The following is a 27,143-nucleotide window of genomic DNA, read 5'->3' on the forward strand; positions in this document are numbered from 1 at the left end:
AGCTAGAAATTGTCAAACACGTGGATTATATAACTTTATATACACTACAATAAAAATGTCTATTAGTTACGACTTTATTTAGTGACAATTAAAATTTGGTCACTAATAACCTTATTTAGTTACCATTAAAAAAAAGTTGTCACTAAATTTGGTTACTAAACGAAATTAGTGGCAAAAATAACATTTTTGTCCTCTAAACAAAATTAGTGACGAAAAGTGACCACTCAAAATTTGGTCACTAATTTATCATAATGACCAAATTTTCGCACTTTTCGTCGCTAAATTAGTTTAGTGACCAAATTTTGGTCATTATGATAAATTAGTGACCAAATTTTTGAGTGGTCACTTTTTGTCACTAAAAGTTCGTCACTAATTTTGTTTATTGACAAAAAAATGTCATTTTTGGCCACTAATTATGTTTAATGACCAAATATAGTGACCACTTTTTCTTTATGGTAACCAAATAAGGTTATTAGTGACCAAAATTTAGTTGTCGCTAAACAAAGTCGTCACTAATAGGCATTTTTCTTGTAGTGATATACAGTATATATATATATATGGGGAATAGAATATGAGGCTGTTAGACACCTAAGTTGAGTAAAAAACCCCTCACATACATTTTTTTAAACCATAAAAATCATGGGGACCAAACATTTATTCAAAACATTATAATATTGGTATGTGAGGGGTTTTTCACCCAAGTTGGATGCATAACAGCCCCATACTCACTTTTATCTATATATATAGAGAGAGAAAAGTGAATATAAGGATGTCCGACATCTGACATCTAAGCTTGGGTGTGGAACCCCTCACATATAAATTTTTTAATATTTCTTGATTAATGAATAAATGTTTGGACCCCCATGAATTTTATAGATTAAAAAAATAATATGTAAATGTTTCACACCTACCTAACAGCCTTATATTCTCATCCCCATATTATATATATATATATATATATATATATATATATATATATATAATATGGGGATGGGAATATAAGGCTGTCGGGTATCTAAGCTTAGGTGTGGAACAATCACATATTATTTTTTTTATCCATAAAAATCATGGGGGCCATGCATTAATTCATTAAATAAGAAATTATAAAATATTAAGATGTGAGGGTTCCACATTTAAGCTTACGTGTCGGACAACCTTATATTCCCTTTTCCATATATATATATATATATATATATATATATATATATATATATATATATATATATATATATATATATGTCCCATCGAAGTTATTGGGTTCAGTCTAGCTGGTGTAGGAAATCGAGATTTAATTTTATTATATAAAATGTATATATAATATATATAGGCCGGAGAGCTAGTTAGCTAGGCAGGCAGCTGGTTGTGTGTGATCGTGGGGAAATGATGCGTAAAACGGATTTGTGAAGGAAAAAGAATCGATTTTTTCCCATGAAGTTTATTAAATGCACAGACTAAGCCGTTGTATATAAAAGGGACAATATTCAAACTTAGGTACTCCCTCGGTACCTATCATATGCCCATATATATAACGAATGAATGAATGCCATATATGCATTTAATTTTGGGAATCACAACTTTTGGGGTTGATTTATTAGTTGTTGACAACGTATTACGTATCAAGTGTGATATTTAAGTGATGTCTAACACATGGAAAATTATTACTCTCAAGTATCAACATCTCGAAGTTGACATGCAACGAGGCCGTTATATTTACCACAAAAAGCTTTTATAGATTTTTTATATTAAAAAAACAACCTAACTATACGTATATCCGCATGATACGGCGGCGTTGATGATGATAACGCCGGCGGTGTAGTAGTGGCGGTGAATAGCGGTGTACAAAAAAACCGGGTTGGAACCCGAACCCGAAAACGAAACCGAACCCGAAACTGGTCAACAACCGGGTTTGACCCAAACCGGTTCGGGTTTGACCCAACCCGACGGTTACAAACCGGTTTGGGTTTTCGGGTTTTATTTTCGGTTAGAAACCGGGTTGAGTTCGGGTCGGGTTCGGTTTTGGTTAAAAAAACCGAGTCAAACCCGGTCAATAACCGGTCAAAGTTTGACCCCAAACCGGTTTCAAACCGGGTCGGGTTGGTTCAAACCCGGTTTTGGTTCCGTTGACCGAAAAACCGGTTCGGGTTCGGTTTCGGGTCGGGTTGGGTAGAAACCGGTTTTTGTTCACCTCTAGCGGTGAAGGTGGTGGTAAACTAATTTAATGAGTTTATATATAACAATTAGTAATTCCAAGTTATATTTCTACATTATATCACAATTACTAATACTAACTATATAAAGCAATTTAGATTGTTATCTATATTTACATTTGATATTCAGGTCGAAACCACACGGTTCATAAACGCTATAACTAGGCTATCTTCGTATATGTGTGATACAACAGAAGTGAATAGTCCCTGGCTATCTTTAGTGAATGTGACAGCGTCTGACAGTCTTTTGTTATCTATATCAGCTAAGGAGACATGATTCTTATCAATACTTCAATTTTACGTGTTTTCAGATATTTTTATGGACAATCTTTAACGTTCTAACACACTTATAGGTTGTATATAAGCAATGTAACAAACTAAACTCTATTATAACTTGTGTGTTCATGTTCTCTTGTACACGTTACAATGAATGAATGATGAATGCGTTCAGAATCAAAATTGCAAGATATGGCACTCTTACCCTTTTTAACTACTATATGCTTAGATACCATAACACGATCTATATGATTACTAATGAGAATTAACATCCTCAAGCAGCCGAAAGTTCAGTGTACATATATTATATAAAAGAACATCTAGCTCCATCTAAAAGAACCTCCTTGCACTTCTTGAAACCTCTTCTTCAACAATCTAAAGCTACTACTACCTTTGTCACCCCATTTGACTGATGTACTTCTCAAAAATTCTGCTCCAATAGGCGATTTTGGAGTTGACTCATATGATGGAGGATCTAGATAATCTGATAGAATATATATAAATTTCAAATTCCCCTTTGCATATTTCAGAAATAAGTTAAATAACACAAAAAAAGGCACCTGAAGATGCAGGCAGGTGATAATGAACTTTCAAGAACTTGGAGGCTTCTTTATCCTTTTTGTGGCATAAAATACGTATCAAGGTGTTAGCATCGTCTAAAGATCTTTGTCCACGGACTCCAGATCCAAATCCCGTGGACAAATTTTCACTTGCCATCATCAACATATGGATTACTGATTCGGCCTGTCAGAAACAAAGAACATATGTAAATATCTGACAATTTATTTAAAACTTTACAAATCTGGGATAAAAGATGCATACGTCTAGTGAAAACAGACTTAAAATTTGATGGGCAAGTTTTGATTCCACCTCCACTAGTGACCGTGGAAGACCTTCTCCATCAGCAACAAAAAGATCCTGGATCCAGAAAGAGCATTAACACATACATAGACCTTTTTTCAAATTAACACAAGTGTAAACCTTTTTTCAGTGGGACAAACTTAGATAAAATGCTACAAAAGAATATATACTTGAATGAACTGATAATGTGTGTATTGAAAATTAGATAAAATACAGAGCTGAGCTTTACGTACAACATATAGATCTTAACTTTTATTTGTTTATTGTTCCTCTAATTTATAAATCTGTTTAGATTCTGAGAGACAAATCAGCAGTGTACCTTCAACATATTGAGGTCGTCTTCCATAATAGTGATATCTGAATCAGAAAATGCACATGAAGGTCCTCCATCCAGCAGTACCCATACATAGCCATCCTATAAGATGAAAATTAAAATCGACCAAAATCTTAAAAGAAGACCTTCTCTGATAACTTTAAAAAAAAAGAACATACCAGAGCAGCCCTACATATACTAGCCACCACCATGTCTCGAAGTGTATCCTCAATTAGATTACATACACGGTTCAGGACCTGTAAAATGCGCATCATACTAATTATGTTCTGAAGAAAACTTCGGAAACTGTGGTTAATGACTAAACCGAGCAGAGGCATACACCACACAGATGGTTCATACACACATATAGATAGCGGGAGCGATAGGTACTTACACTATCAATTTGTGGAAGTAAATTTTCCAATCGAGCTCCTTCAACAGTACCATGATATAAACGAAAAAGAAACGATTCTCGTAAATCCCAAAAAATGACTCTAACTCCTATAAGTTGGGAAAACAGTACCATGATATTAAAAAAAAAAATGCATGTTTTACTAGAAAAAAATAAGAACGTGGTCAAGGGTATCAACTCACCAACTAAGTCACAAATTTTTCTGATAGCATCGGCTATTGAATCTCTAATGCTATCAAAGGTGGCTACAAATAGTTCATCTACTGACTCACTATCGTTAACCGAAGATATTATAGCTGGATAGGACAGAAATAAGTTTAGAAAATGTTAATAATGTATTTAAGAAACTTTACAAATCGAGTGTATAAAGAACATTTCAGTATAGCTTACAGTCTCTACTATATCCAGATGCCATCTTGGACCCCCATGAATTTTTTATTCCATCTTCCAGCATATTAATTTGCTTCTGCATATACTGCATATCAACAAAATCACATTATTATTCAAAAGTTGAACATGTGACATTGAAAGCAAATGTAATACATTCTCCATTACATATCAGCACATAAGATCTCAATATTGAAAACCAAAAAATCTTCAGAATGAATACAATATACATCATGAAAAAGTGAGATTAATTCAAGGGGATTGGACTCACTTGCAGAGTATTTAATCTGACACAGAGCTTCACCCCTGTCAACCCTTTCAACTTGTCATCCACTTCCTCATCAAGAAGTAGACTCTCAACCACCTTTTTCTTGACTATCGGGAATATAGTCTCCTTGTATCGAGTTAAAGGAGGAGGAGCAGGATATAGATTGTTTTTATCAACTGCATTCAATGGTAGTTACAACTTAGATTGGTGTCACATCTATTTAATCCATAAACAAGACAAGATAGAATAAATGATAGGTGATCGACCATCAACCAAAACAATGAGAGCGAAGTAAGGTTTAAAACATGCAGTCTGGTACATAGATGTGTGGTACCTAACTGGCTAACCACTTTTAGCAAATAGCCATCCAAGGCATGATAAATTATTGAAAGCAATGCTTGTAAGTGTGAGATATCCATTGGAAGACTCAGCCTAAATAATTGGTCCACTGTCTGCAAAACCAATGCCACACACGAAAATTAAAGTGAGGAACACAGTGTTAACCCCCCCAAAAAAAATAAATAAATAAATAAATAAAATTTGTTGCATTTAAGTGCGCACATAGACATACACACATACAAAAGGGCCTCTGCATACCTCCTCCACAATCCGAAAAACTTCGACTACCGAGGCTGCTTGCTTCTGCTGATTCGATAAAGGTTCCCATACCTGTGACAGGAAAAATATATATATTACTGAAATGGTGATAGCACATATAACGTTTTATTCACAGAATAAATAATTAGATTTGTTCATTCCAAAAAGCCGTGTATTTGGTAACATAGTGAGGATCTTAGACATAAACAAAAAAACTCCGCTAAACTCAATTGAAGGAATGTATCCAATAACAAACAGATGTTCTGGATTAATAAAGTGCAGCCCCAACCTCAAGATGGAAAGCACGTCCCGTCCATTCCAGTATGCGTTCATGCTGTGAAATCAGCCAATCAAGAATGATCGGTCGACTTATATTGTGAATCTGCACAAATTTAGCAAGGAAGAAGAGACTGGTCACATACTGATCCAAACGAACTCAAATGCCTTAAAGATACTCTACAAGAAGATAGCATAATATATAAGAATAAAAAAAATCTAGTGAATTCTCTTCACTAATTTTCAGCAACTATTTTGAAGTAGCAAAAAAAGTACCAACAGACACATAAAAACCACCAAAATTCTTAAATATACTTAAAGTGTTAGTATATGTAATAACTTTTTATGATGCCACAATTTGAGAATGGTTACACCATCACTCGGCCTAGTGAGGCTATGAGAAAGTCTGTTTCCAAAAATTGCATTTGGAACATGAACCATTAAATTCACATGCATTAGGGTTTGGGAATACACTAACCTGATATAAATCAAATTCGTTAAAGGACAATAACCCAACACCATTTTCTTCATCATTTGAGTTGCAAGCTTGAATTAAGTAATGCTCCAAGTGATGTGCTGCAGAAAGTACTGAGATGGCATTTTCAGAAAGGGATGCAGCAGCATCTAAAAATGGTTTCTGCAAAAAAATAAAAAAACATTATTGTCTGCTCCTCTGCACAAAGATAGGGAAATATTTCAACATAAATATAGAAAACAAACCAGTCTTTCTCCATAATACTGATGCAAATATACAGAAGCGAGCTTCCCTGCATCTGGACACCATTGGCACAAAACAGGTGAAAACACAGATAGTTCTCTCTCACCAATCACTCTTAGTTCACTTGCAAGTAAAGCCAATGGATGCTTCCCCTCCAATTTAGATATGAGATGTATAGTATTTTCTACCTAACATTCATCAATATAGCATTATAATATTATTATAAGATGATTTAAGATCATACATCCATTATACAAAGGGAATAGTTATATAGTAACCAACCCGCCTGCATGCGGCTTCAATAGATGTCTCAATATAAAACTTAACCCTGCGCACAACAGCCTCTGCAGTAGCATCAGAATGTGTTTCCTGCACATGTGAGAAAATAAGTATCTACTCGGCAGTAAAGCACGTGAACTTTTGGTAGATATCGGTCACATCATATTCAGCTTTAAGAGAGTTATACTGTATCAAGCAGCAAGCCAGCAATCATTCTTTAAATGAATCTGACGACACAACTTAACAGCCCAGGGTTGATGGGCAAGTACTCGTATTGATCAAAGCATGTGACACACTAGAATGGTGTACTAAACACATAGAAATATCCCGGCATTGTTTGCTTTCTATATCATAGTAGATTGGTGAACTAAACACTTCAAATTCAGGTGTCACAGTAGAATGGTGTATCCTTCAACTTACGTGGATAAACTTCAATAAACTTGATAGAAATAGTTTCTTTTGTCTAAAAAAGGAGGCTAATATTTACTAATATCTAACTGGAAAATGTGAATCGGCGATATTTTGAAATTCAGGAGTCACTGTAGAATGGTGGACTTAAAATATCGAGATCCCCTGGCTTTGTTCGCTTTCAAAATCCAAAAGCTTTTAGGAAAAAATCTTAGCAGATTCTGAGACAATCAGAAGAGTCTATGAACCATTACTTTATTTCCCCAACTGGTTACAAAATGAAAATTCTAACCACAGACAAAAAAAAATCAGCTACCTGAGCTGTAAGCAAGCAAAGCTGACTCCCTTTCTTGACTAAAGAATTGAAAAAAATGGCCTTGTTTAGTTGATGGACTAACCTTGTCTTTGTTGTCTGTCCCGGGAATATCCGTTCCAACAGCCAACCCCATGGAAACCAGCCTTCGAAAGAAAACCGGCTTCTGAAGAGAGAATATTCAAAAGGGTATAACTAGTCAATAAGTAAAACTAAAGAGTACAATAAATACAGGCCGCTATCTCCGGAAGAAAAGAAAGTGTGCAAGGGATAGCCAGATAAAACATACATGACTCTAAAGGATAGCAGGAAGCAGAAGTGAATATAGATAAACTAACATAGCTTGACTAAGAAACAGGAAATGACCTCACTGAAATGCAGATGATAATCTTGCAATCTACCTTCACACCAGAGTTTTATTGATAGGAGTATTGCTGGCACCAAACTCAACGTGGCTTCAGTAACATCGTCGACAACCCTACACATTAGGATGTCTGTATATTGTTTCTCGTTTCCTTCTTCATATTTAGTAGACAAAAGTTTCTGCACTTGACGGTTTGCCTGTTCGAGTAGCAGCATTTCTTTTGTCTCGATGAACTTCCAAGCAAACATATTATATTAGTGTTCAAAAGTGAAAAGCACACATATTTATGAAGTGATACAATTTTGTGTAAAGTAGATGCTTCGTTCAGAAAACTAATGACAAACAACTTTAGCCTAGAACTTGTACCTGCAGGAAAAGCACCCATCCATATAAAGCATCATGTATCTTCTGAGTGATGCCTAATGTACCCCAAGCCAACTTGATAAGCTTTAAATAATCAGCATGTTCCTATAACAAGATCAAATGATAGATATCAAGAATCATACCCACAGAAATCGTAGGCCGGTAGCAACAAGATTGAAATCAAACTACCACAGTTGACGCTTAATTATTAATAATTGCATGAGCATACACCTCAATGAGCTGGCCTTCATCCAAAATGTCAAATACTCCAAACAGTAGTCTCTCATAGAGCCTTATGTTTAGGTGATAACCAGCATTCCAGTAAGATGATCCACCTTGGGCTCGTGTAGATGAAAGTAAAGATGCCACCTGCCTAATAGCTAGTAAAACTTCGGCACGATCAGCAGGTGTCATGATAACGTTCCATTCCTACAGTTGCCATACAATTAGAATATAAGAGCGATGAACTCAGACCTGTCAAAATATACCAATTTAGAAATAAAATAAACCTCTGGATTTCTGATCTTGTCAAGTAAAATGCCAAGTTCTTGCATTTCAGGATAATTGACAGATGAGAAGAGTTCTTCCAGAATATTTGCCTATAGGATATATTTTCAGTTATGATAAATGAAACTCAGTAACCAGAAAAAAAAAAATCAGTGTCAATTCAACTTAATTGATGGAAGGATACTACCATCAGGGGTATGGATATATTGCAGACAAAGATGGACTCATGGGCCACAAGCCCACAAGGAGACCTAGCCCTCCGTAAACACAAGTAAAACCAGACACTTAGCGGCTTATAATCATATGGCGAGTTTCTATATAGCCTAGAAAAGTCAAGACCTTAAATATCAGATAAACACCACTTTCTAAACCCTGGTGGCCAACTCATACTCATTAGAAACAAACATACCCTCAAAATTCGGAATTGAGAATCTGCATGGAACATTCTATGGTCTGTCTGCCTAATCTTCATTGACAAGTGCATATTCATTTGTGTCGACAAGTACACAGCTAAAGACACTCACAAAACCATCCAAACCAGGCAAGATTGTAGTAATAAGTTAATAACAAGCATGATAGTTTACTAATGGCCTTTTATGCTTTAGTCATCAGCATTAGCTTAATAACATAAACTGAAGATCATAAACTCAGGTGCTTATAGAAGAGGCATTTATAAATATGGTAGACCAATTCTTAACTATGTTTCAGTGATTGTCCAGCTTAACCTTTTGCCATGGTAATGCATTAATGCTTATGCTAACCTACTAGGCTACTAAAAACAAACATTCAAACCTTACGCCATTCGTCAAGAAAGCATAGGAAGACATGCCATACCTGACGTTTCCTCCATTGTGTATAAGACCTTTCGATTAGAAACTCATTCTGCTGTACGCCACTTAGGAGCTCGAGTGAGATTTCAGGAATATCAACTTGTGTATTTGACTTTCTCATAGAAAACTGCATCAACCTTTGCCTAATGCATTCATCCATTGCCTCTGAAATCTAGTTAAAAAAGGGACTTACTGTTCAGATAAGATTAATGTTGGCTAATTAAGACATCAGAAGAATGTGCAAAGGATGCCAGACAAATATTTCTCTTTCTATCTTTGATTGATAATATATCTTAATAAACTGTGTAGTATCCTTAGTGCCAATCTTTAGACTAATGACAGCAAAGTTCCATTTAGAAAAGTTAAACTCAATCATGTTTTTGAGTTTAAACTGGTGAACAAACATTGTCGTGACACGTATTCGATTAGTCTCACATGCGTTATTCTTAACTTTTCTTTTTCTTCTTACAATGATGACAAAGAGAGAAATGGCTCACCTGCAGTTGAACTCGAATGATGTCAATGTTCTCAAATTGGTTATCAACAGAATAGGACCTGAGATGTCTTCTATCTCTCCTATTTTTTAAACCAGTCAAAAATCTAGAGCCCTTATCTTTCTTTGGATTCTCCATAGAATGGATCGCAATCCTACAGTTTCAATGAACAAAAGAGATATGAAAGATACACATAACATACATGGTAGAAAGAATCACATATGATTATTAACCCAACAAAGTTAATTATAGATATCTCTGTGTGTATAAAGAAAGAGAAAAGTTACCCAGAAAATGCAATGCATGAGAGCAGTACTTCATAAGCTGATTCCCGCAAGTCATCGTCCGATAACCCTTAAAAGGTACTAAAACTATGTATCAGTCACTCAAAAAAAGGAAGGCCTGACACTTCACAGATTAAAGGAGAGGATGGGAAGGCTATTTGCAAAAGCAAAACAAAAGGATAATACGTAAAAACTGAACTATACTGCTTCAAAAGGTGTAAGTATGAAATAACTGCAGTAGTTTCTATCATATCGATTGTTACAAGATTTAATATGTAGCCCAACAAATACCTGTTCTTAACGTAGGGAGTCCTAGAGAAGGTACAACTGTCTTCTGTGTAGACTTCGAACTTGTGGGTACCGCATATGAATCATTCACTTCAAAATCCTGCCCAGAAACAGTTGGTTCTGAACCATTGGAAGAAACTGGGGGAATAGATGAATATCTATCATGCTGACTATGGTTAGTTTCAACTGAGGGTGGTACACGTCGAGGTGGAGATCCAGCAGAGTCTGGCTCAGATAGAAGAAAAAATGAATCTCCAGTTTGGGAGTGTATCTGCAGAAAAACTCAAATAAATATCATAAAGCTGATCAGCTGTAAGAGACAAGGTGTCACGTTATTAGTGAAGAGGATCTCTCTATCATAGTTATGTGAAGAATCAGATAAACAGTTGTCCTTATACGGCTATTGTTCAGTCACACCCCAACAACATAACTGGAATAAAAAAAAAGTGTCCAAAGCATCATACAGAGCATAATAGTGACTGCAAACTTCATAACCAGTAGTAGAAAAATCGAAGGTAAAAAACTACTCTATGCAATGATAGGCCAGTCAGTACAAGCAGAAAGATATGATTAACGGCGATTGATCTGTTTTGCAAGGATAACCTTTCCAGTCAAATGAGTTATATAGGTTGTCAATTGCAGACTCCAAATACCTGGTGTTCTGTTTTGCAAGGATAACCTTTCCAGTATTTTCCTTAAATTTTACCATAGAATAATATTACATATAGTCCAATGGAGCCTATGATACCTAAAATAACATACACTTTGAGCACATATGCATAAATCGCTTCGGTAATAACATGCTACAACAAGAACAATACATAGTCGTGTCTAGTTTCTGGTAACACCAGAACGACAGATTAATGCCTTACCATTGTTGGAAACATAGATTCATCAATGTGCTTTGTGGTTGCTTCAGAAACATCAAGCACTCCACCTAATCACAAGTCAGAAAGTTTAGACAAGTAGTATATAACAAAGCCAGCATATAACGGTTGCCACGAACACTCCCAACAGTAGAAATTTGAATCTTCGACTAAAAAACATAAACCACTTTTTAAGATAACAAAAAGAAAGAGTGAAATCCAAAAAAATCATAACACAAACTGAACAAAAAGGTGAAAATTTGACTATCAATCATGTTCACTTCAACTGAATGGAATGGAATCAATAATTTAAACATCAAGCACTTGATTTGCTCTAAAACTTAATGTAACAATATCTACTAGTGCATATAATAAAAGTCAAAATAATTGGACTCATACAACTACTTTGTACTTAATAATAATAGTAATCATAATAGCTAGCTAACAGAAGTTAATAATCATCATAATTGAAATTTATAAATATATATATATATATATATATATATATATATAGAGAGAGAGAGAGAGAGAGAGAATAAATAAGTAGAAGTCGTTAAAAAAGTGAAGGTGAGGGGAATAACCGGGGGAGTGAATGCATTGGAGGACATAATCGGCGCTGATAGCATCAAAATCGATATCGGAGCCGGAAGTATCAGCGATCAAACCCCCTATTATGAATTCCAGAAGCTTCCGGCGATCGTCACGGTAACGGTGTAGCAGCCAACTAGAAGAATCCATTCCCCTTTTATGATTTTTTTTTTTTATATATAGTACTGATATTTTAAAAAGAAATTTTGAGTGTTGTTTTGGGATTCTCCGCTTTCACATGGTTGTGTGGCTTGCACAACAACCAAATGAAATGAAATGATGCAAGCAAGCAACGCGCCAAAGAGATGGCAGACGGCGTGGAGATTTTCTTAACTATGAAGAAGACCCCTTTTTTCCACGCCTTTTTTTTGTTTTTTATCCCCCCTCCCCTTTTTTTTTTTTTTTTTTTTTTAACGGTCAGCAACTCAGCACTACATTAATTCTTTTTTTTTTATTTTTATTTTATGTTTAAAATATCGAAAATGATATTCCTACAAACACATTTTTACCATCTACAATAATACATGCAGTTGTATTTTATGCATAAAAATCTATATATTCATTGTAGATGGTAAATTTATGTTGTAGAAATATTACTTTTCTTAAAATATTTATATCAATTTTAATGTTTGAAATTATGCTTCCATTCCTTCATTTAGTTAGGCTAAAACAAATTTCATAATTATCATTGTTGATTAAAACCTATCATAGAATAATATATGAATTATGAAATTACACCATCTAAAAAAGAAAATTGTAGGATTTTCTAGTCAAGATTTATAAATAAATTAAGAGATTGTATATTATATATCGCATATTTTGTATAAATTAGCAAGAACTAACAATTTAATCTAGTATAAATGATTAGAATGAAATTTAGATAAAATAAAATAATATCTGTAACAAATTTAATGAATATAATGAATAAATATAGATTATGTTATTTAAGGTCGTAACATTTGTAAAATATTTTAACGACAACTTTGTACGAAGTTTTTGAGTGTTCCAAAAGTAATTTTATTGAAAATTTTCAATAACTGAAAGGAAACCAATTCCCTTAGGTCGGATGGCCACCATGACGCCATCAAAGGCCTATTGTCTTGAGGGACGTAGATCTAATTCATGCCAAAGGTAAAACTGAGGATGATAACTAACCATCGATGCAAAATAACTCAATATAGTTGATTTTGCAGCTACCGATACAATACATGATAATCCATCGATCTAACCCTTAAAATCTGAAAGAATGGGAGATTAGAGACGAAAATATATCACAAATATGTAAGGTGTACATGATGAATTAAGTAAGGTGTGCATGATTCAACCATACTTCAACAAAAATTATATAAAAAAAACCCACGTTTATGATAAATGATTCAATATGGAAATCACACAATGAGACAGTCAGCCTATGCACACACAAATCAATTCAATTTATACAATATATAAGTTTGGCACAACTTCAATGAGTTGCACCACTAATTCCGTAAGCTTCTAGTTTTTCATGAATCATAATTTATGAACCAAAAAAAAGGCACCCAGCAAATAGAAGTTGATATCACTCTAAAGGATTAAAAGCATTCAATACAAGATTGTCTTAATTACTAGGCCTCCTCACAGCCATGACTGCGGTTCTTCACGATGTTGTACTTGCAGAGGGGGCACGTGGCATTGATGTAGAGCCATTTGTCTATGCAGCTGCAATGAAAATGGTGAGAACATGGGAGCTCTCGAAGCTCAGCTCCATCATCATAGGAAGAAAGGCATATGCAACACTCCTACAAGTTCACCATTAAACATGAGATTTCCGCTTCAAGTCATTAGTAAGGTTTGGGTGGGGAATGAAACCAAAGTAAAAACAAGAATCGAACAAAAGTACAAAACAATCCATGTGTTGGCTATGACTATTCGATTTATGATCAAACGAATCGCTCAAGTTTTTCTAGCCTAGCATTATGTGAGTTAGCCTACCAACCAAAGAAGATCTGGATTCAAGGTCCGTAAGGGTCAAATGTAAGAATTATTGTGTGTTGTTTAATCTGACTTTCTAAAATAATATATAACATATGAACAGGGCCATCATTGTTTTGTTACAAGTTTAAAATCTCTTATAAAATTGATTAACATCATATATGGATATAGATAAAAAGCGGTTGTAACTAACTTAGATACCCTTGAAAACTTAGTAGCCACAATATTAATTCAATAGATGTCATTGTTCACACTTTTAACCTTTGATTTAACTTTATAATTATATTAATCAACATAAAACACATAGCAAGAAAACTATAACCTTCAACCAAGATTCAGAGTTGTTACCAACAATATAGTAACAGTTACACCATAAAATCGTGACAAACTATATTGTTCACACCCATAGTTATTAGTACTCCGAATTCATTTACATGTAAAATTACCAATGATGGACAAACGAAACCGTTTTTTCAACAAAAGAGCGTAGTCCCTTGTACCAACTACATATTGCATTTTCTCCCTATTTTGAGAAAGTATTCCTCACACACTCATCACCAGATATAGATCCGAGAGTGTCAGCTTTCGTATAGGACTATAGGGGTAACATAAGAAACTATTGTTAATTAGGTTAAAGTCACTCTGTAAATTACTTTGTGGGCAGGGGGTGGGTAATCAGTTGGTAACACTTTGGTATGAGCAGAAATGGGTACAAATCACTTTTTAGTCCCGAACCTTCAAAATGGTTTACAAGGTCATAGTTACAAAAAAAAATCCTTGATTGAGTTTGCTCACATTTGGCCCATTTCCTATTTTCCTCTATAGCTATTTTTTCTAATTTTACACGTTAGAAACTCAGAGATATAACACCAAAGCAACCAATTCATAAGTAAATTGGGTAACATGGCCACCTCTTGACAAAAATTCCAACACTATTGGGGCAACTGCTGATCAAGTAAACCGTATACAATTTTCTGTTCTAGATTATACACTTACTGCAGAGGTTTTGCACTAATCAAACCAAATGGTAAATGGTAAAGTGTGTCTCAGCTTGTGTGTGTGTGTGTGTATGTGTAACAGAAAGAGAGAGAGAGAGCTTACAGCATCCTCAGATGAGAGCACATGCTCAATGGGTGAATCAGTGCCACACTCAGTCATTAGACCTCCACAAAGCCCTTGTATCTCGTCATTGGATTTTCCAGCTCCATCTTCACGTCGAAAAGTGAACTTTGGCAGTAGTTCAATGTCCTCTTTGCTTGCTCCTTCCTGCTATGTTAAATACAAAAGTTTAAGTTCAACACGCTACTGAGTTTAAACTCATTATTCTTATGTTAAAATACCTAATACTAACAACAACCAAATACGATGTATAGTGATTAATGATAGCAGCATATGCAAGATCTTATTTAAACAATTGTTAATCTGGTTCTTTCCCTTTGGTCCGGTTAGAACACAGGGTTCACACAAAGTCCATCTTGCCCACTATGTCAACCTTTTGGTATCAGCATAAGAATATAGTAGTTAAGACATATTATGATATAGTGTTGAAGTAGTCTAATTAAATTATGATGTCACGAAGTTCACATGTATGAGCCAAATCCTATGACAGAAAACGTTCAACTCTGCAGAAGAGAAAAGCAACGAACTTTTGAGACCCAGATAATATTCCATTTAGAAAGAGCGTTACACTTCCAAGAATGCCAATGAAAGCTTGAATTGCCCCAACAAGAGTGTGATGCGGCTTTAACAAGGACTGATAACTTTGATAGGAAAGCTACAGATATATAATACTGTCGTAATGTAAATTCGAGGTTTCAATTTCAACCTGTATATTTGTAAATGGGCCGATTCAGTTTATGTTTATCTCTAATAGGTAACTCAAAAGGCTACTTAATAAGATGACAGGTCATAGGCTGCCCAAAGTGTATTTATGAACTTTGCTGATCATAAACTTAAAGGTTTGGAGCAAAAGTATCTTTCTTGTCAACTCGTTTTGACACATATAATAAAAACCCTTATGACCTGTTTCACAAACCAGCCATTTGCCAACTTTTATGTAAAGCATTAAGAAAAGTAAACAGAAGAAAAATTAAAAGAAAATGATGCAAAAATCAAACATGCATGGATATGGGGCGACGTATATATCTAGTAATGTGCAGCGGCATTTATTACAAACACGGATGAGAAATGATGCGTTAAATTGTTGGAGACAACTAAAGTAATAATTAATCATAAGAAGGTAAAAGATGACAAATTTAGCAAGAATACAAAAAGCTACGCTATATATTGGTAGATAGACCTTAATACCTGCAGAGTAGCAACATGACATTACCAAAAGTTAACATGCAGAGCAAAAAGCCCATGGTTTACCTGATCAGCAACAGCATACAAGACGGCAATTATACACGGAAGACAACAGCATACCGCAATACCAATAACACACGCCAACGCAACGCAAAAAACAACAAAAAATACATCAAATGCCAAGAAAATCACACAAAGCCTGCATTTCAAAAATCAAGTAACCCACAATTAATTACCAGATATAAATTTAAATCTCTACTATACCCAACAAGTATGAAAGAAAACACATTTTAAAATTAAACGCACCAGTATAACTTAGGGGAGTCTTGTGCCAATGCTTGCCCACCGGATGAAACCCAATAGAACCCAAGGATCCACCACACAAATGAAAACATTGTATTCGCAGATTCCAAATACTTTGCCATCCCACTGCAAAAAACATACATCATTAACGTCTACATAATCTGCACATAACTTTTATATACAGTCAAATATTAGAGATACTAATACTAATATAAGATCATCTAGGCATAATAATAATAATAATAATAATAATAATAATAATAATAATAATAGTAATAAATATTTTGGGTAATCAAGGTTAACCCACCCTCTGGGGCGCCCCACCAGCTGATGTTGCATGTCCCCAACGGCGAAGCTTTCATCGCAATCCTAATCCTAATATGTAAATATAAACAATCATACCTATTTTCATTATCGGTCAAATTTGCCAACGTAACATACTGGCTGCTACTCCCTCGAGACCCGTTTTCGCTCCCATTCCTGGAATCCCCATTCCCAATCCACCGCTGATTACGTCTATTCTTATACTCAGTCCAAACACACACCATATGTACCACACACTGCACCCCATACCCAACAACCCAAACCCGCAACCAAACACCCGGAACCTCATCCTGACTCAAAACCAACACAACAAAAGCCACAATAACAAAAGCCAAATTCCACACTAAATCCAGTATCACAACCGGTTTCGAGTACGCCCAATCGGTTTGTCTCTCTTCTAGCTGTTCAGCTGCTGTTTCCCTTACAAGCATAGACGGTTCCCTCATCATCCTCCGGCTACTCGCTCGCCGGAGGAACCTTGCTGCGTCGCGTAAACTCTGTCGCCGCAGTGACCTCCGGCCGCCGCGATCATCTTCTCCGGTGTAAAGTAACGGTGCTGTTCCTGGAATGTTGCCAGATGGACTTGGTGCCAACATTTTTCAAGTAAAATATTAAACCCTAATAAATTAATTGTTAATTTTGGTAAGTTAGTTAACTAATACATGATTGTATATGTATGTATAGGCTGTATATGCGAAAAAGGTGGAGAATTTGTCAGATGGGGATTTGTAAGAATAACGGAATTTTTGGGGGGTTTTGAGGGTCTGAACAGATTGATTAGATTCGAAATTAATGGGATTTTATTTTATTTTATTATGTTTTTGACTGTTTGTTTGGTGTGCGAGTCTGGTTGGGTGGGACATACAAGAAGAACTGATTTTGCGGGTAAACGTAAACTAGAACTTCGGTGTTGTCTATTGGTCTGTATCTCAGTATCTATACATTTCTGACTGGCCGCACACTTTAACATTTTTTTTTTTTTAACATTCCTTTTTTATTAGAGCTTATTCACCACATATACATACATGGTCTTTACACCCACCAGCGTGTTAGTTCATCGAGAAAACCCCCAAATAAATCACCAAACGGCACGACATCTACAGTATTGAATGTTATTTGGGGTAAAACATGCGTCTCTTAAATTCGAACCCTGATTGCCCAAGTAAAAAGCCATCATTGGAGGTCTAGGATGCACTTTAACATTTTGAAATTTTTATTTTTTTGACCACACTTATTGAATGATGAGTGATATTCATACAACAACATTTAGTCATCTACAACAAAAATATAAAATTCATTACGCCGTGTGCAACTGTATTATGCAAAAATTGTCATAAATGGTTAAAGTTTTTATAGATTTATCACTTCCCTTATTGAATGCTAGTTATAACCTATCATTGTCCCACCCTCTCATATTTTATACATGTTAAACATTTTGAGTATAAAGTTTGTAAAAAGAATTATATGATGTTATCCCCAATTAAACTTACAATTAACCTATAGAAAGAACGAAAAGAAATAATCATCCCACCCTCGAAAAATTAAGGGAATCAAGGTAATTGTCCTTTTAATAAATAAGATATAGCTAATGTTTTATAAAATGGTTGGATCAGGTCTGGTGTAAAGACCGGTATTTAAAACTCAGTTTTTAACCGTTTTTTAGTTTGCTTGATCCGGATGATTTTTTGGTTTTTTGCCATTTTTTCCCGGTTCAACCATATATATTCTTTTAGTATTTATGATTATGTGTCTATACTTTAATCCTTTTATTAGTTGTTGTATCTTTAAAATATATTTTATTTGGACTATGACTATTTTAGTATTATTGTCTTGTCGGGTATAATTATATTTTGATTATTTTTGTTGGGATGTAACAACTTTAATATTTTTATAAAAATATGATAAAAAGGTAAAATACTCAGCTTGTTGAATCGGCAGGTTTGACTAGTCCAACCAATTCAACTATCCTAGAAAGAAATCTAATTGAGCTTAAAGTTTCAGATTTTAATACATTACGTTTTTGCTATATCATTAGTAACTATAAAAAACCACCAATAAGACTTAATCTTAAATGTATCATCTATTTATCTCTAACTCAATTTGAACCTTGACTTTCTTTTTATAATATTCTTTATATATTCATCACTCTAACTTTCCAAATTAAGATGAATTTATTATAATAATAAAGGTCGTAAAAATCAGATGGCTTTATGTCAGCAGTCAATTACTTTCAAGTGATTAGTCGGTCTTAACGATGATTAACCAATTTCTTAACGGGGCCTTGACTTTTTTTTTCCACCTTCATTAAAGTTTGTTGGTCATCACCAACCAATCCTTATACGAATATACGGCAAAGCCATATTGTTGGACAACCATTCTCCAACTAGTTTTTCACCGGTTACAACCTTCATCAACCATCCTTTTGCATGTAAGGATGCTTGGAGACTATCATCGTTCCAATTGTATTGTATTGGTTGAGTTCCTAATTGTAAGTTATTATAAGGAGCTCGTTGCTTCTACCCTTTTTATTAATTTGAAACCAACTTGATAAAATCGGGATTACGATTGTGAAATCTTGACCCGTCATCAGCCAATACACCAACTTAAGTTTTTTAGGTTGGGTTCAGGTTGACCTTTTAGGTCAATAGGTGGATCCGACAACTTAAAAATATTTTAAATACACGGTCGACTCACTAACCTATTCGAGCTGTTAACTCGACAACCTACGACTTATTTGCTATTAAATCAACCGACCATTAGAAATTTTGTAAATAGAGTAATAATAGACTCTCTTAATTAATCAACCTTATAATCCTTCAAAACATAAAATCAAGTCATGTTGAAAAACCAAGAGAAGTAATTGAGAAAAATAATACTCGTAAATGAAGTACACATACAAAATTTTATATATGATATTAAAAGTATCATTATTAAGCTAAGTTTTAAAAGCATCATCAATTCTTCTTTTAGAAAACATTTGGAATGAATGGAAATGAGAAAATAGCGTGACTACTAAGACACTTCATTATAATAATTTTGTTATTGTCGTATTATAATAGGTGAAGATAGACCAAGCAAGATACCAAAATAGCAGCTTTTAAACATCAACCGATCGTAAGACGTAACTATTTATTTGTTGTAATCTAACTTTAATAATATTCGATCGTTGTCATACTTTTTATACAAACATCAAATTTAGCATCCCTTAATGAAATATCTATCTTCCAGGGACTAAAAAGTAAAAGTTTCGATAAGAAAAAGGGGATATAAAAATTAGGGCTCCATTTCCAATTTTCCCTCCAAATTGAAAGAGGACTAGTGCATATCTAGGGTTTCTTATTTCCCCAAACAAACTATGGCAGCTTCATCATCTTCATTATCAAGCCATGGATTCGAGATCCCGTGGGTGGAGAAATTCCGGCCGACGAAAGTGGCAGAGATAGTCGGAAACGAAGATGCTGTTTCCAGGCTTCAAGTCATCGCACACGATGGTAACATGCCCAATCTGATTTTAGCTGTAAGTCTTATCACCCCCGTCCCATCCCATCCTAATATTTTATATCTTTGATGCAACTTCTTTCCTACTGTCAAATAAGCATGGATATACAACTGTTTGTGATTGTGTTTTTTTCTTTTATTTTTGTGTTAGGATATAAGATATTGGTTTTGGGGATGCCATTATTATTTATTCAGAGAATTATATATCAATATTTTGTTAGAAAGGCTATTTCTAAATTTGACAAGTTAGAACGATAAAACTTATATTGAAGTAAGTTTAAGCAGGAAGAGCCGAAGAAGAAGTGGAGGCAATGTATATATTTTGTAAGAGATGAATACTTATCGACAAGGCTTTAAATTTAGATACCTTGTGATTTATTCGGTAGCGAAACTAGTTGTAGTTGGATCTGAAAGTAGAAAGTGTTCATGATCATCCCACATGTGGGCGGAACATTCTGGAAACCAATTAGACATTATTATTATTATTATTTTTTGTATTTTTAATGGTGTCTATGTCTAATAAACCCAAAGTATTAAATGCAATTACCGAACTGGTGTTTATTTTGGTGAGTTTTTTTCATAAGCACAATCTCTTTTCTAAAAATACATCAAGTACGTTATAGTTGAAAAAAGAGCCTTTATGTATAACACCTTGAATTTTGATAAAACAATTATCTGTATATATGGTATCCGGCTATCCGCATCTACCTGTAGAATATTTATTAGACCTCGGAAACTAAGGGCGCGTTTAGTTGTGGAAAATGTTTTCCACTTTTACATTTCTAGTTTTCTAGAAAATGGAAGGAGTTTTCCATCTCTAGAATACAAATGAAAATTTTGAAAACGCGTTCAAAACTAGAAAATGATATTTTCAAAATTTGAGGTTTTCAAAATTTAGAAAATGAAAAGTGGAAAACAATAAAAAAGTGTTTTCTAAATTCCCATAGAAAAGTGGAAAATAGTGTTTTCTGTTTTCTTGGAAAACATTTTTGGAAAACTATGATTTGATCGTGTTTTCCATGTTTTCTTGGAAAACAAGGGGTGTTTTCCCCAACTAAACGCGCCATAATATATATTGGGTTTTCTTATCTTCAAGTCTTCAACAATCAACGTTTCAATTTATTTCTTGTTTTGTTTGAGGTTCTCTTGAAATTTAAGGCAGATGTTTGTTTGTCATATATCAGAATCAAGGAACCAGATATCTTTGGAATTTTACCATTCTTCAATCCTTTATATATGAACTGAAATTAAAGAAGCATGCCAGCTTGTAATCAGAGTTCAGAATCAATTGATTTAGTTCATAGTATGGAAGCAGCTATATGTAAAGATGTTTGTCCAGATAAAAGTAATATACTTGAGTGATATATGAGGGAGTTTTTTCTTTTTTTAAAAAAAGAGGGTAAATGGGTGGGAACCCTTTGGTCCCATGTACCATTTTGGTACCCAGAGCGCACACCACATTGTCTAACTGAAACATACTTCTGCTTTTCCTTTTTAGGGTCCACCTGGAACCGGTAAGACCACTAGCATATTAGCTCTTGCACATGAACTACTCGGACCAAATTACAAGGAGGCTGTTTTAGAGCTGAATGCATCAGATGATAGGTCGGCAGATTACTAATTGAGTTTCTACCTTTCTCAAAATGTTGTTTCATATTAGAATCTCATCGTTTTTTGTTCTTTCTCTTCCAGAGGCATTGATGTTGTCAGAAATAAAATTAAGATGTTTGCGCAGAAGAAAGTTACATTACCGCCTGGAAGGCACAAAGTAATTATTTTGGACGAAGCTGACAGGTGACCAACAGCTATTTTTTACATGCAAGACTGTTATATTCTCTTTATATAGCATTTACTTATTGTAAACATGCTAGACATCGTCAAAAATTGTTCAATGGTGATTTTGTTGCCCAACTTTTTTTATGCTATAAGTCCCCTTTTCTCTTGGTGCCTGATCTGCCAATGTTGAATTTGTACTGCCATTTGTTTTTTTTTTTCACTGGAAGTAAAGTTGGCTAAATGGCAAAGTCTGGTAACAGATTGAAGCCCTTTTATTTTAGAATTGGCATTGGTAATACAAGTCAAAACAGGTTGTTTGTGTTGGAATAATCTTGACGGGTCAGCAAGTCAAAGTGACGTTGTTAATTAAAATGTGTCTAATATGTAGTTTAATGTTTTAAGTAAGTTTATATTCGGTTATTTAGCAAGTTACCTGATATGTTTTTATGCTAGTGGTACTAGTCTTGGCCGGGTAAAAGGGAGATAAAAGAAACTGGGAAGGTCATGGCAGTTTCTTTAGGCTAGTAGGTAGTTTTACTTTTTATTATTTTAAGTATGTCAGCAAGCTATATATAGCCCCGTGTTTTCATTTGTTGAATGCAGAAAATTAGTTCGTATAACTTCTGTTTTCTGTCTTTTCTTTTACACATTTAATATTCATATATATCTATATAATAGTGAGTGTGTGAGTGTAAATTAAAGGGGCCTGAACCTACACGTGGTATCAGAGCAAGGTCATGAAAAGCCTGGCGGTTTGAGAGTCGGTGGCGAGAGAAAGAACAGCCCCGTCGCTGCAGGGCAGAAAAGAAGCGCAGCAGCAAGCATGTAGGTCTGATCGTTGATGGTCAGCAGCAACGGGTTCTGTATCGAATCCATGAAGCAAGAAAGCATGTTAGCAAGAAGAGAAAGGGGATCCCGCAAGCAAGAAGCAAGCGGCAAGAGCAAGTAGCAAGAGACGCGTCATAGAAAGGGCAAGAAGCAAGAGCAGAAAAATACCGGGCTGCAGCGGTATTGTTAGAAAGAAGAAAGAATGGGTGAAGAAACGTTGTGGTTGTTCGGGTCGAATGATGAGACAAAGGAGGCTGTTTCGAGACTATTTCGGTGTCGTTTTGTGACTGTGTTTGGGCTGTTTTTACAGCATGTTTGGCCAGAAGTGATACTAACCGAAATTGTATGAGAAACGAGCAAAGTAGGAAACAAGGAGGGCTGTGATCAGAGACAGTAGTGGCTCGAGGGTTACCAACATTGAAGGATTTGTTTCTAGAGAATCAATTGGGTTGAAAGACGATCCATGACTCTGGCCAAATCATTGGATTTGTTTATTAACCCAGTTTGTTGAGCGCAGAACGAAGAAGAGATTAAGTGACTAGAGGGTAACTACCGAGGCTGGTTGATACTTGATAAAGAACGCAGCATAGTAAAGAGAAATATATATATATGGAGTCATTGACTACCAAAATGTTCAAACATGGGTGTATTTTAAACCTCCTTGAACTTTGAAGAGTACCTACGTGGTGCTACTGATACAATAAACAAGCAAAGGAAATGGAGCAGAAGTCCTATAAACTTTGAAGTGATCAATATTTATCAGCAAACTTGAGGCTTTATTCAACATGTGCATGTGTTTATTGTATTATTTCTGATTTGTAGAGAAACATGGAGCAGGCACGAGGTTTGATTAATAAGGAAAATTGGAATTGAAGCAAGTGAACGAATATAAAGTGTTATGAAGAAACAAGGAAAGACCGAACTAAAGACGTGATAAGAGAAAGGTTGAAGTGTAGTAAGAATGAGACGTCAAGATTATGGGGGTGAATGTTGGAATAATCTTGACGGGTCAACAAGTCAAAGTGACATTGTTAATTAGAATGTCTAATATGTAGTTTAATGTTTTAAGTTTATATTCGGTTATTTAGCAAGTTATCTGATATGTTTTTATGCTAGTGGTACTAGTCTTGACCGGGTAAAAGGGAGATAAAAGAAACTGGGAAGGTCATGGCAGTTTCTTTAGGCTAGTAGGTAGTTTTACTTTTTATTATTTTAAGTATGTCAGCAAGCTATATATAGCCCCGTGTTTTCATTTGTTGAATGCAGAAAATTAGTTCGTATAACTTCTGTTTTCTCTCTTTTCTTTTACACATTTAATATTCATATATATCTATATAATAGTGAGTGTGTGAGTGTAAGTTAAAGGGGCCTGAACCTACAGTTTGGGTAGACCCCAGTGGCGGAACTTGACTGAATTTTTTAGGGAGGGCCAAAATAAGTTGATGCGTAACACTTTATGTGTAAAGTTTTACTTGGACTCAGTGAGTAATTTGACAAGCTTACGATTGCATTTTATATATCGTGTAGCTTTTGTTAGTTATTGTCAGACTGTCAGTTGTAGCTAAAAACTTTACAAGTATATAACAATTTAACACTAATTAAATATGAAATTTCATCTATACACCTATCTTAATGTTTTAAATTTGTCTATTATATAATTACAAGAAATTGCCTATCATATATTTATTGCATGATATACTAATGCATATATATATATATATATATTTGTTATAGAGAACAGATTATAGTTCTATTAGTGTATTACTTTTGAAAAGTTGCAGGAAAGGAAAAAAGTGATTAGTTAATGGCAAAAGGCTTTCATAAATAAGAAAAGAATTTTAAAAAGATGTTGGCAAGGGGAATGGAACCCACGCTACTCCAACTCTAAAAGATTAATTGGAAGTTCCATGCCAACTGATCTAAGTTGCACTTAATTACAGATTCATGCATATATTGAGTATATAAGGTTACTAATCAAAAGTTTGGGAGGGCCACAACCCCCCCTTGCCCCTATATAGTTCCGCCTGTGGTAGACCCACAATTTATTTTATTATACCAATATGGTATTAGTTTTACAAAACTGATTAAAGAGGTTGTAAGCATTTACATAAACTTCAGGAGTCAGGACACTTTCAACCTATTTTACCCGTTCCATTAATTTTCTACACTTACTCATTTGACTTGTTAGAGGTAAAATAATGGAATTCACATGAACTAACCATATCTATTTTGGGGCTCATTAAATTATACTTGCTGTTCTGGAATGCTTTTTAGCATGACATCTGGAGCACAACAAGCATTGAGGAGGACAATGGAAATATATTCAAACTCTACCCGGTTTGCTCTCGCATGCAACACATCTGCAAAAATAATTGAACCTATCCAGAGTAGATGTGCACTTGTTCGATTTTCAAGGTTGTCTGATCAGGAGATTCTTGGACGTCTTATGGTGGTTGTCGATGCAGAAAAGGTGAACCTTTTGAGTTACTTAGCTTTTTATTTTGATCTTGTATACCGTACTATATACTTCATGTGTATGCCAAATTCTTATAGAAGTATAAACTGTTCATGTTTTATTATTGATGCAGGTTCCATATGTTCCAGAGGGACTTGAAGCAATTATATTTACTGCTGATGGTGATATGCGACAAGCTTTGAATAATTTGCAAGCTACTTTTGCTGGATTTCGATTTGTTAACCAAGAAAATGTTTTCAAGGTTACAAAATTCTTCACATTATTTGAACTTGCACTCCACCCCGTAATGCCACATAAACCTTGTTACCTGGTTTGATTTCAGGTATGTGACCAGCCTCATCCCTTGCATGTGAAAAATATGGTTCGTCATGTTGTTGAGGGAAAATTCGATGATGCATGTTCTGGTCTAAAGCAACTCTATGATCTGGGCTATTCCCCCACTGATATCATCACAACCCTTTTCCGTATCATAAAGAACTATGACATGGCAGAATATTTGAAATTGGAGTTCATGAAGGTAAAAACTACACTTTTGCAACTTCTTAAAGTTCGAACCCTTCTATTTAAGAATTGTGGTCAGATGGGTGGACATATGAACCATGGTTGGACATCATTGACCTATGTTTCTAAATGTGTAGATTAATACATACATAAGCAGAATTTTAACAATACCCACCACAACATCACAATTTTACTGTTTCTACAAAATGGTAGAATATGTGTTGCATAAAGTTCTGCAATATCACCATAACAGCAGAGGGTAATCATTTATAAAGGGCCAAGTTAAAAAACTCAGATGTTTTTGAAACAGTAAAGATAAAGACTGTTATCAGAGTATAAGCATTGTCAACAACTGTTACATTTTGGTAGTCAATAGGTGAAATGTGGACAAAATGTCTGGGTTTTTGTTTTTCCAATCAATACACGGGTATTTTAGCTGGGTAGAGATTGAACACGTGCATTGGACAAGGCTTTTCAGTAGAGCTGGCAAAATGGACGGGTTGGGTAATGTATCAACAAATTTTTGTACGGGCAGATTTTGGGGCAAAAACATAGTCGTAACATGAAAATGTAAATCTCTTTTTTACATAAGCCGTATACATTAAGGACACTCTGCCAAGTGTTTGATGTGTTTGATCTGCTTGACCCAGTTGACTTGTTTTCTTTTAACCAACTTTTTATTATTTGATCCACCCAAGCTGTTAAATAAATGATAAATTGACATAATAACAAGTTAGTGTCAAAGTTTTCAAAGATTTTGAGTTTAATGGAGAATTATATCTATGAATTTTGACAATATGGCCTTACCAAAACTGAATCTTCTCATATGTTTGCAGGAAACTGGATTTGCCCATATGAGAATCTGTGATGGAGTTGGTTCATATCTTCAACTATGTGGTCTGCTTTCTAAGCTCTCTCTTGCTTGTATCACAGCTAAAGCAGCATAAAGCATGAACATTAGTATAAGTCCTTTGTAGAAAAAATATTTATGCTTTTGAAGTTTGAGGCTACCGTATCTTTTCAGACTTGTGCCAGATATCTTAAGTTTCTGTTTTGTTTATGTTTTGTAGACATGGGTGACTGACTTGGCTAAATTAGTTCACGAGTCTTATAGACTGTCGAATGCCCGTTTCACCCAACTTGTTGGTAACTTGGTATGTCTTTACGACCAGTTTAATTTGCTTGCTAAGCTCTGACTCTTATTTTTGTATGACCAAGCAAGTTAGCAAGAAAGCTAAAATAAAGGTTTGAATTGGTAATGCA

At 34.8% G+C, this 27,143-nt stretch overlaps 3 protein-coding genes across 4 annotated transcripts; 1 reads left to right on the plus strand and 2 right to left on the minus strand.

Annotated features, from left to right (window-relative positions):
- Window positions 1–2,577: 2,577 nt before the first annotated feature.
- On the minus strand, window positions 2,578–12,228 carry LOC122578781 (protein unc-13 homolog). Its single transcript, XM_043750817.1, has 26 exons — window positions 11,893–12,228; window positions 11,318–11,382; window positions 10,449–10,716; window positions 10,161–10,227; window positions 9,877–10,027; window positions 9,384–9,551; window positions 8,552–8,641; window positions 8,274–8,471; window positions 8,046–8,147; window positions 7,682–7,912; window positions 7,401–7,481; window positions 6,598–6,684; window positions 6,318–6,503; window positions 6,076–6,234; window positions 5,611–5,703; window positions 5,322–5,393; window positions 5,059–5,176; window positions 4,728–4,900; window positions 4,460–4,544; window positions 4,252–4,365; window positions 4,052–4,158; window positions 3,837–3,914; window positions 3,664–3,759; window positions 3,306–3,401; window positions 3,044–3,227; window positions 2,578–2,967 (listed from the first exon to the last, which is right to left on the minus strand). Exons 1-26 carry the CDS (start codon window positions 12,047–12,049, stop codon window positions 2,804–2,806), a joined length of 3,390 nt encoding a protein of 1,129 aa, XP_043606752.1. The 5' UTR covers window positions 12,050–12,228; the 3' UTR covers window positions 2,578–2,803.
- A 1,017-nt stretch (window positions 12,229–13,245) lies between these two features.
- On the minus strand, window positions 13,246–17,700 carry LOC122579388 (E3 ubiquitin-protein ligase At1g12760-like). 2 transcript variants are annotated; one of them, XM_043751556.1, is made up of 5 exons: window positions 16,880–17,700; window positions 16,481–16,603; window positions 16,241–16,373; window positions 14,972–15,139; window positions 13,246–13,677 (listed from the first exon to the last, which is right to left on the minus strand). In XM_043751556.1, the coding sequence occupies exons 1-5, from the start codon at window positions 17,395–17,397 to the stop codon at window positions 13,504–13,506; spliced, it is 1,116 nt and encodes a 371-aa protein (XP_043607491.1). In that variant the 5' UTR covers window positions 17,398–17,700; the 3' UTR covers window positions 13,246–13,503. The 2 variants fall into 2 exon arrangements, with proteins under 2 accessions (XP_043607491.1, XP_043607492.1); XM_043751557.1 differs by having other exon boundaries at window positions 14,972–15,136; window positions 16,880–17,698.
- A 2,380-nt stretch (window positions 17,701–20,080) lies between these two features.
- LOC122611067 (replication factor C subunit 2) lies at window positions 20,081–27,143 on the plus strand. The gene is made up of 7 exons (XM_043784024.1): window positions 20,081–20,318; window positions 21,798–21,904; window positions 21,992–22,093; window positions 25,178–25,373; window positions 25,492–25,620; window positions 25,702–25,896; window positions 26,717–27,143. The coding sequence occupies exons 1-7, from the start codon at window positions 20,157–20,159 to the stop codon at window positions 26,825–26,827; spliced, it is 1,002 nt and encodes a 333-aa protein (XP_043639959.1). The 5' UTR covers window positions 20,081–20,156; the 3' UTR covers window positions 26,828–27,143.

Source organism: Erigeron canadensis, chromosome 8 (genome assembly GCF_010389155.1).
Source record: "Erigeron canadensis isolate Cc75 chromosome 8, C_canadensis_v1, whole genome shotgun sequence".
NCBI lineage: Eukaryota > Viridiplantae > Streptophyta > Magnoliopsida > Asterales > Asteraceae > Erigeron > Erigeron canadensis.

Excerpts from the sequence above, each read along its gene's own strand:
- LOC122578781 (XM_043750817.1), bottom strand. The coding sequence starts at position 12,049 with ATGGATTCTTCTAGTTGGCTGCTACACCGTTACCGTGACGATCGCCGG. Across the intron at positions 7,913-8,045 it reads GATGGGTGCTTTTCCTGCAG|TTCATCGAGACAAAAGAAAT; the intron begins GTACAAGTTCTA and ends TTTGCTTGGAAG. Across the intron at positions 6,235-6,317 it reads AGTATTATGGAGAAAGACTG|AAACCATTTTTAGATGCTGC; the intron begins GTTTGTTTTCTA and ends ATTTTTTTGCAG.
- LOC122579388 (XM_043751556.1), bottom strand. The coding sequence starts at position 17,397 with ATGTTGGCACCAAGTCCATCTGGCAACATTCCAGGAACAGCACCGTTA. Across the intron at positions 16,374-16,480 it reads GACTCCCCTAAGTTATACTG|GCTTTGTGTGATTTTCTTGG; the intron begins GTGCGTTTAATT and ends TTTGAAATGCAG. Across the intron at positions 15,140-16,240 it reads TGTATGCTGTTGCTGATCAG|CAGGAAGGAGCAAGCAAAGA; the intron begins GTAAACCATGGG and ends TATTTAACATAG.
- LOC122611067 (XM_043784024.1), top strand. The coding sequence starts at position 20,157 with ATGGCAGCTTCATCATCTTCATTATCAAGCCATGGATTCGAGATCCCG. Across the intron at positions 21,905-21,991 it reads CTGAATGCATCAGATGATAG|AGGCATTGATGTTGTCAGAA; the intron begins GTCGGCAGATTA and ends TTTCTCTTCCAG. Across the intron at positions 25,374-25,491 it reads TGGTTGTCGATGCAGAAAAG|GTTCCATATGTTCCAGAGGG; the intron begins GTGAACCTTTTG and ends TTATTGATGCAG.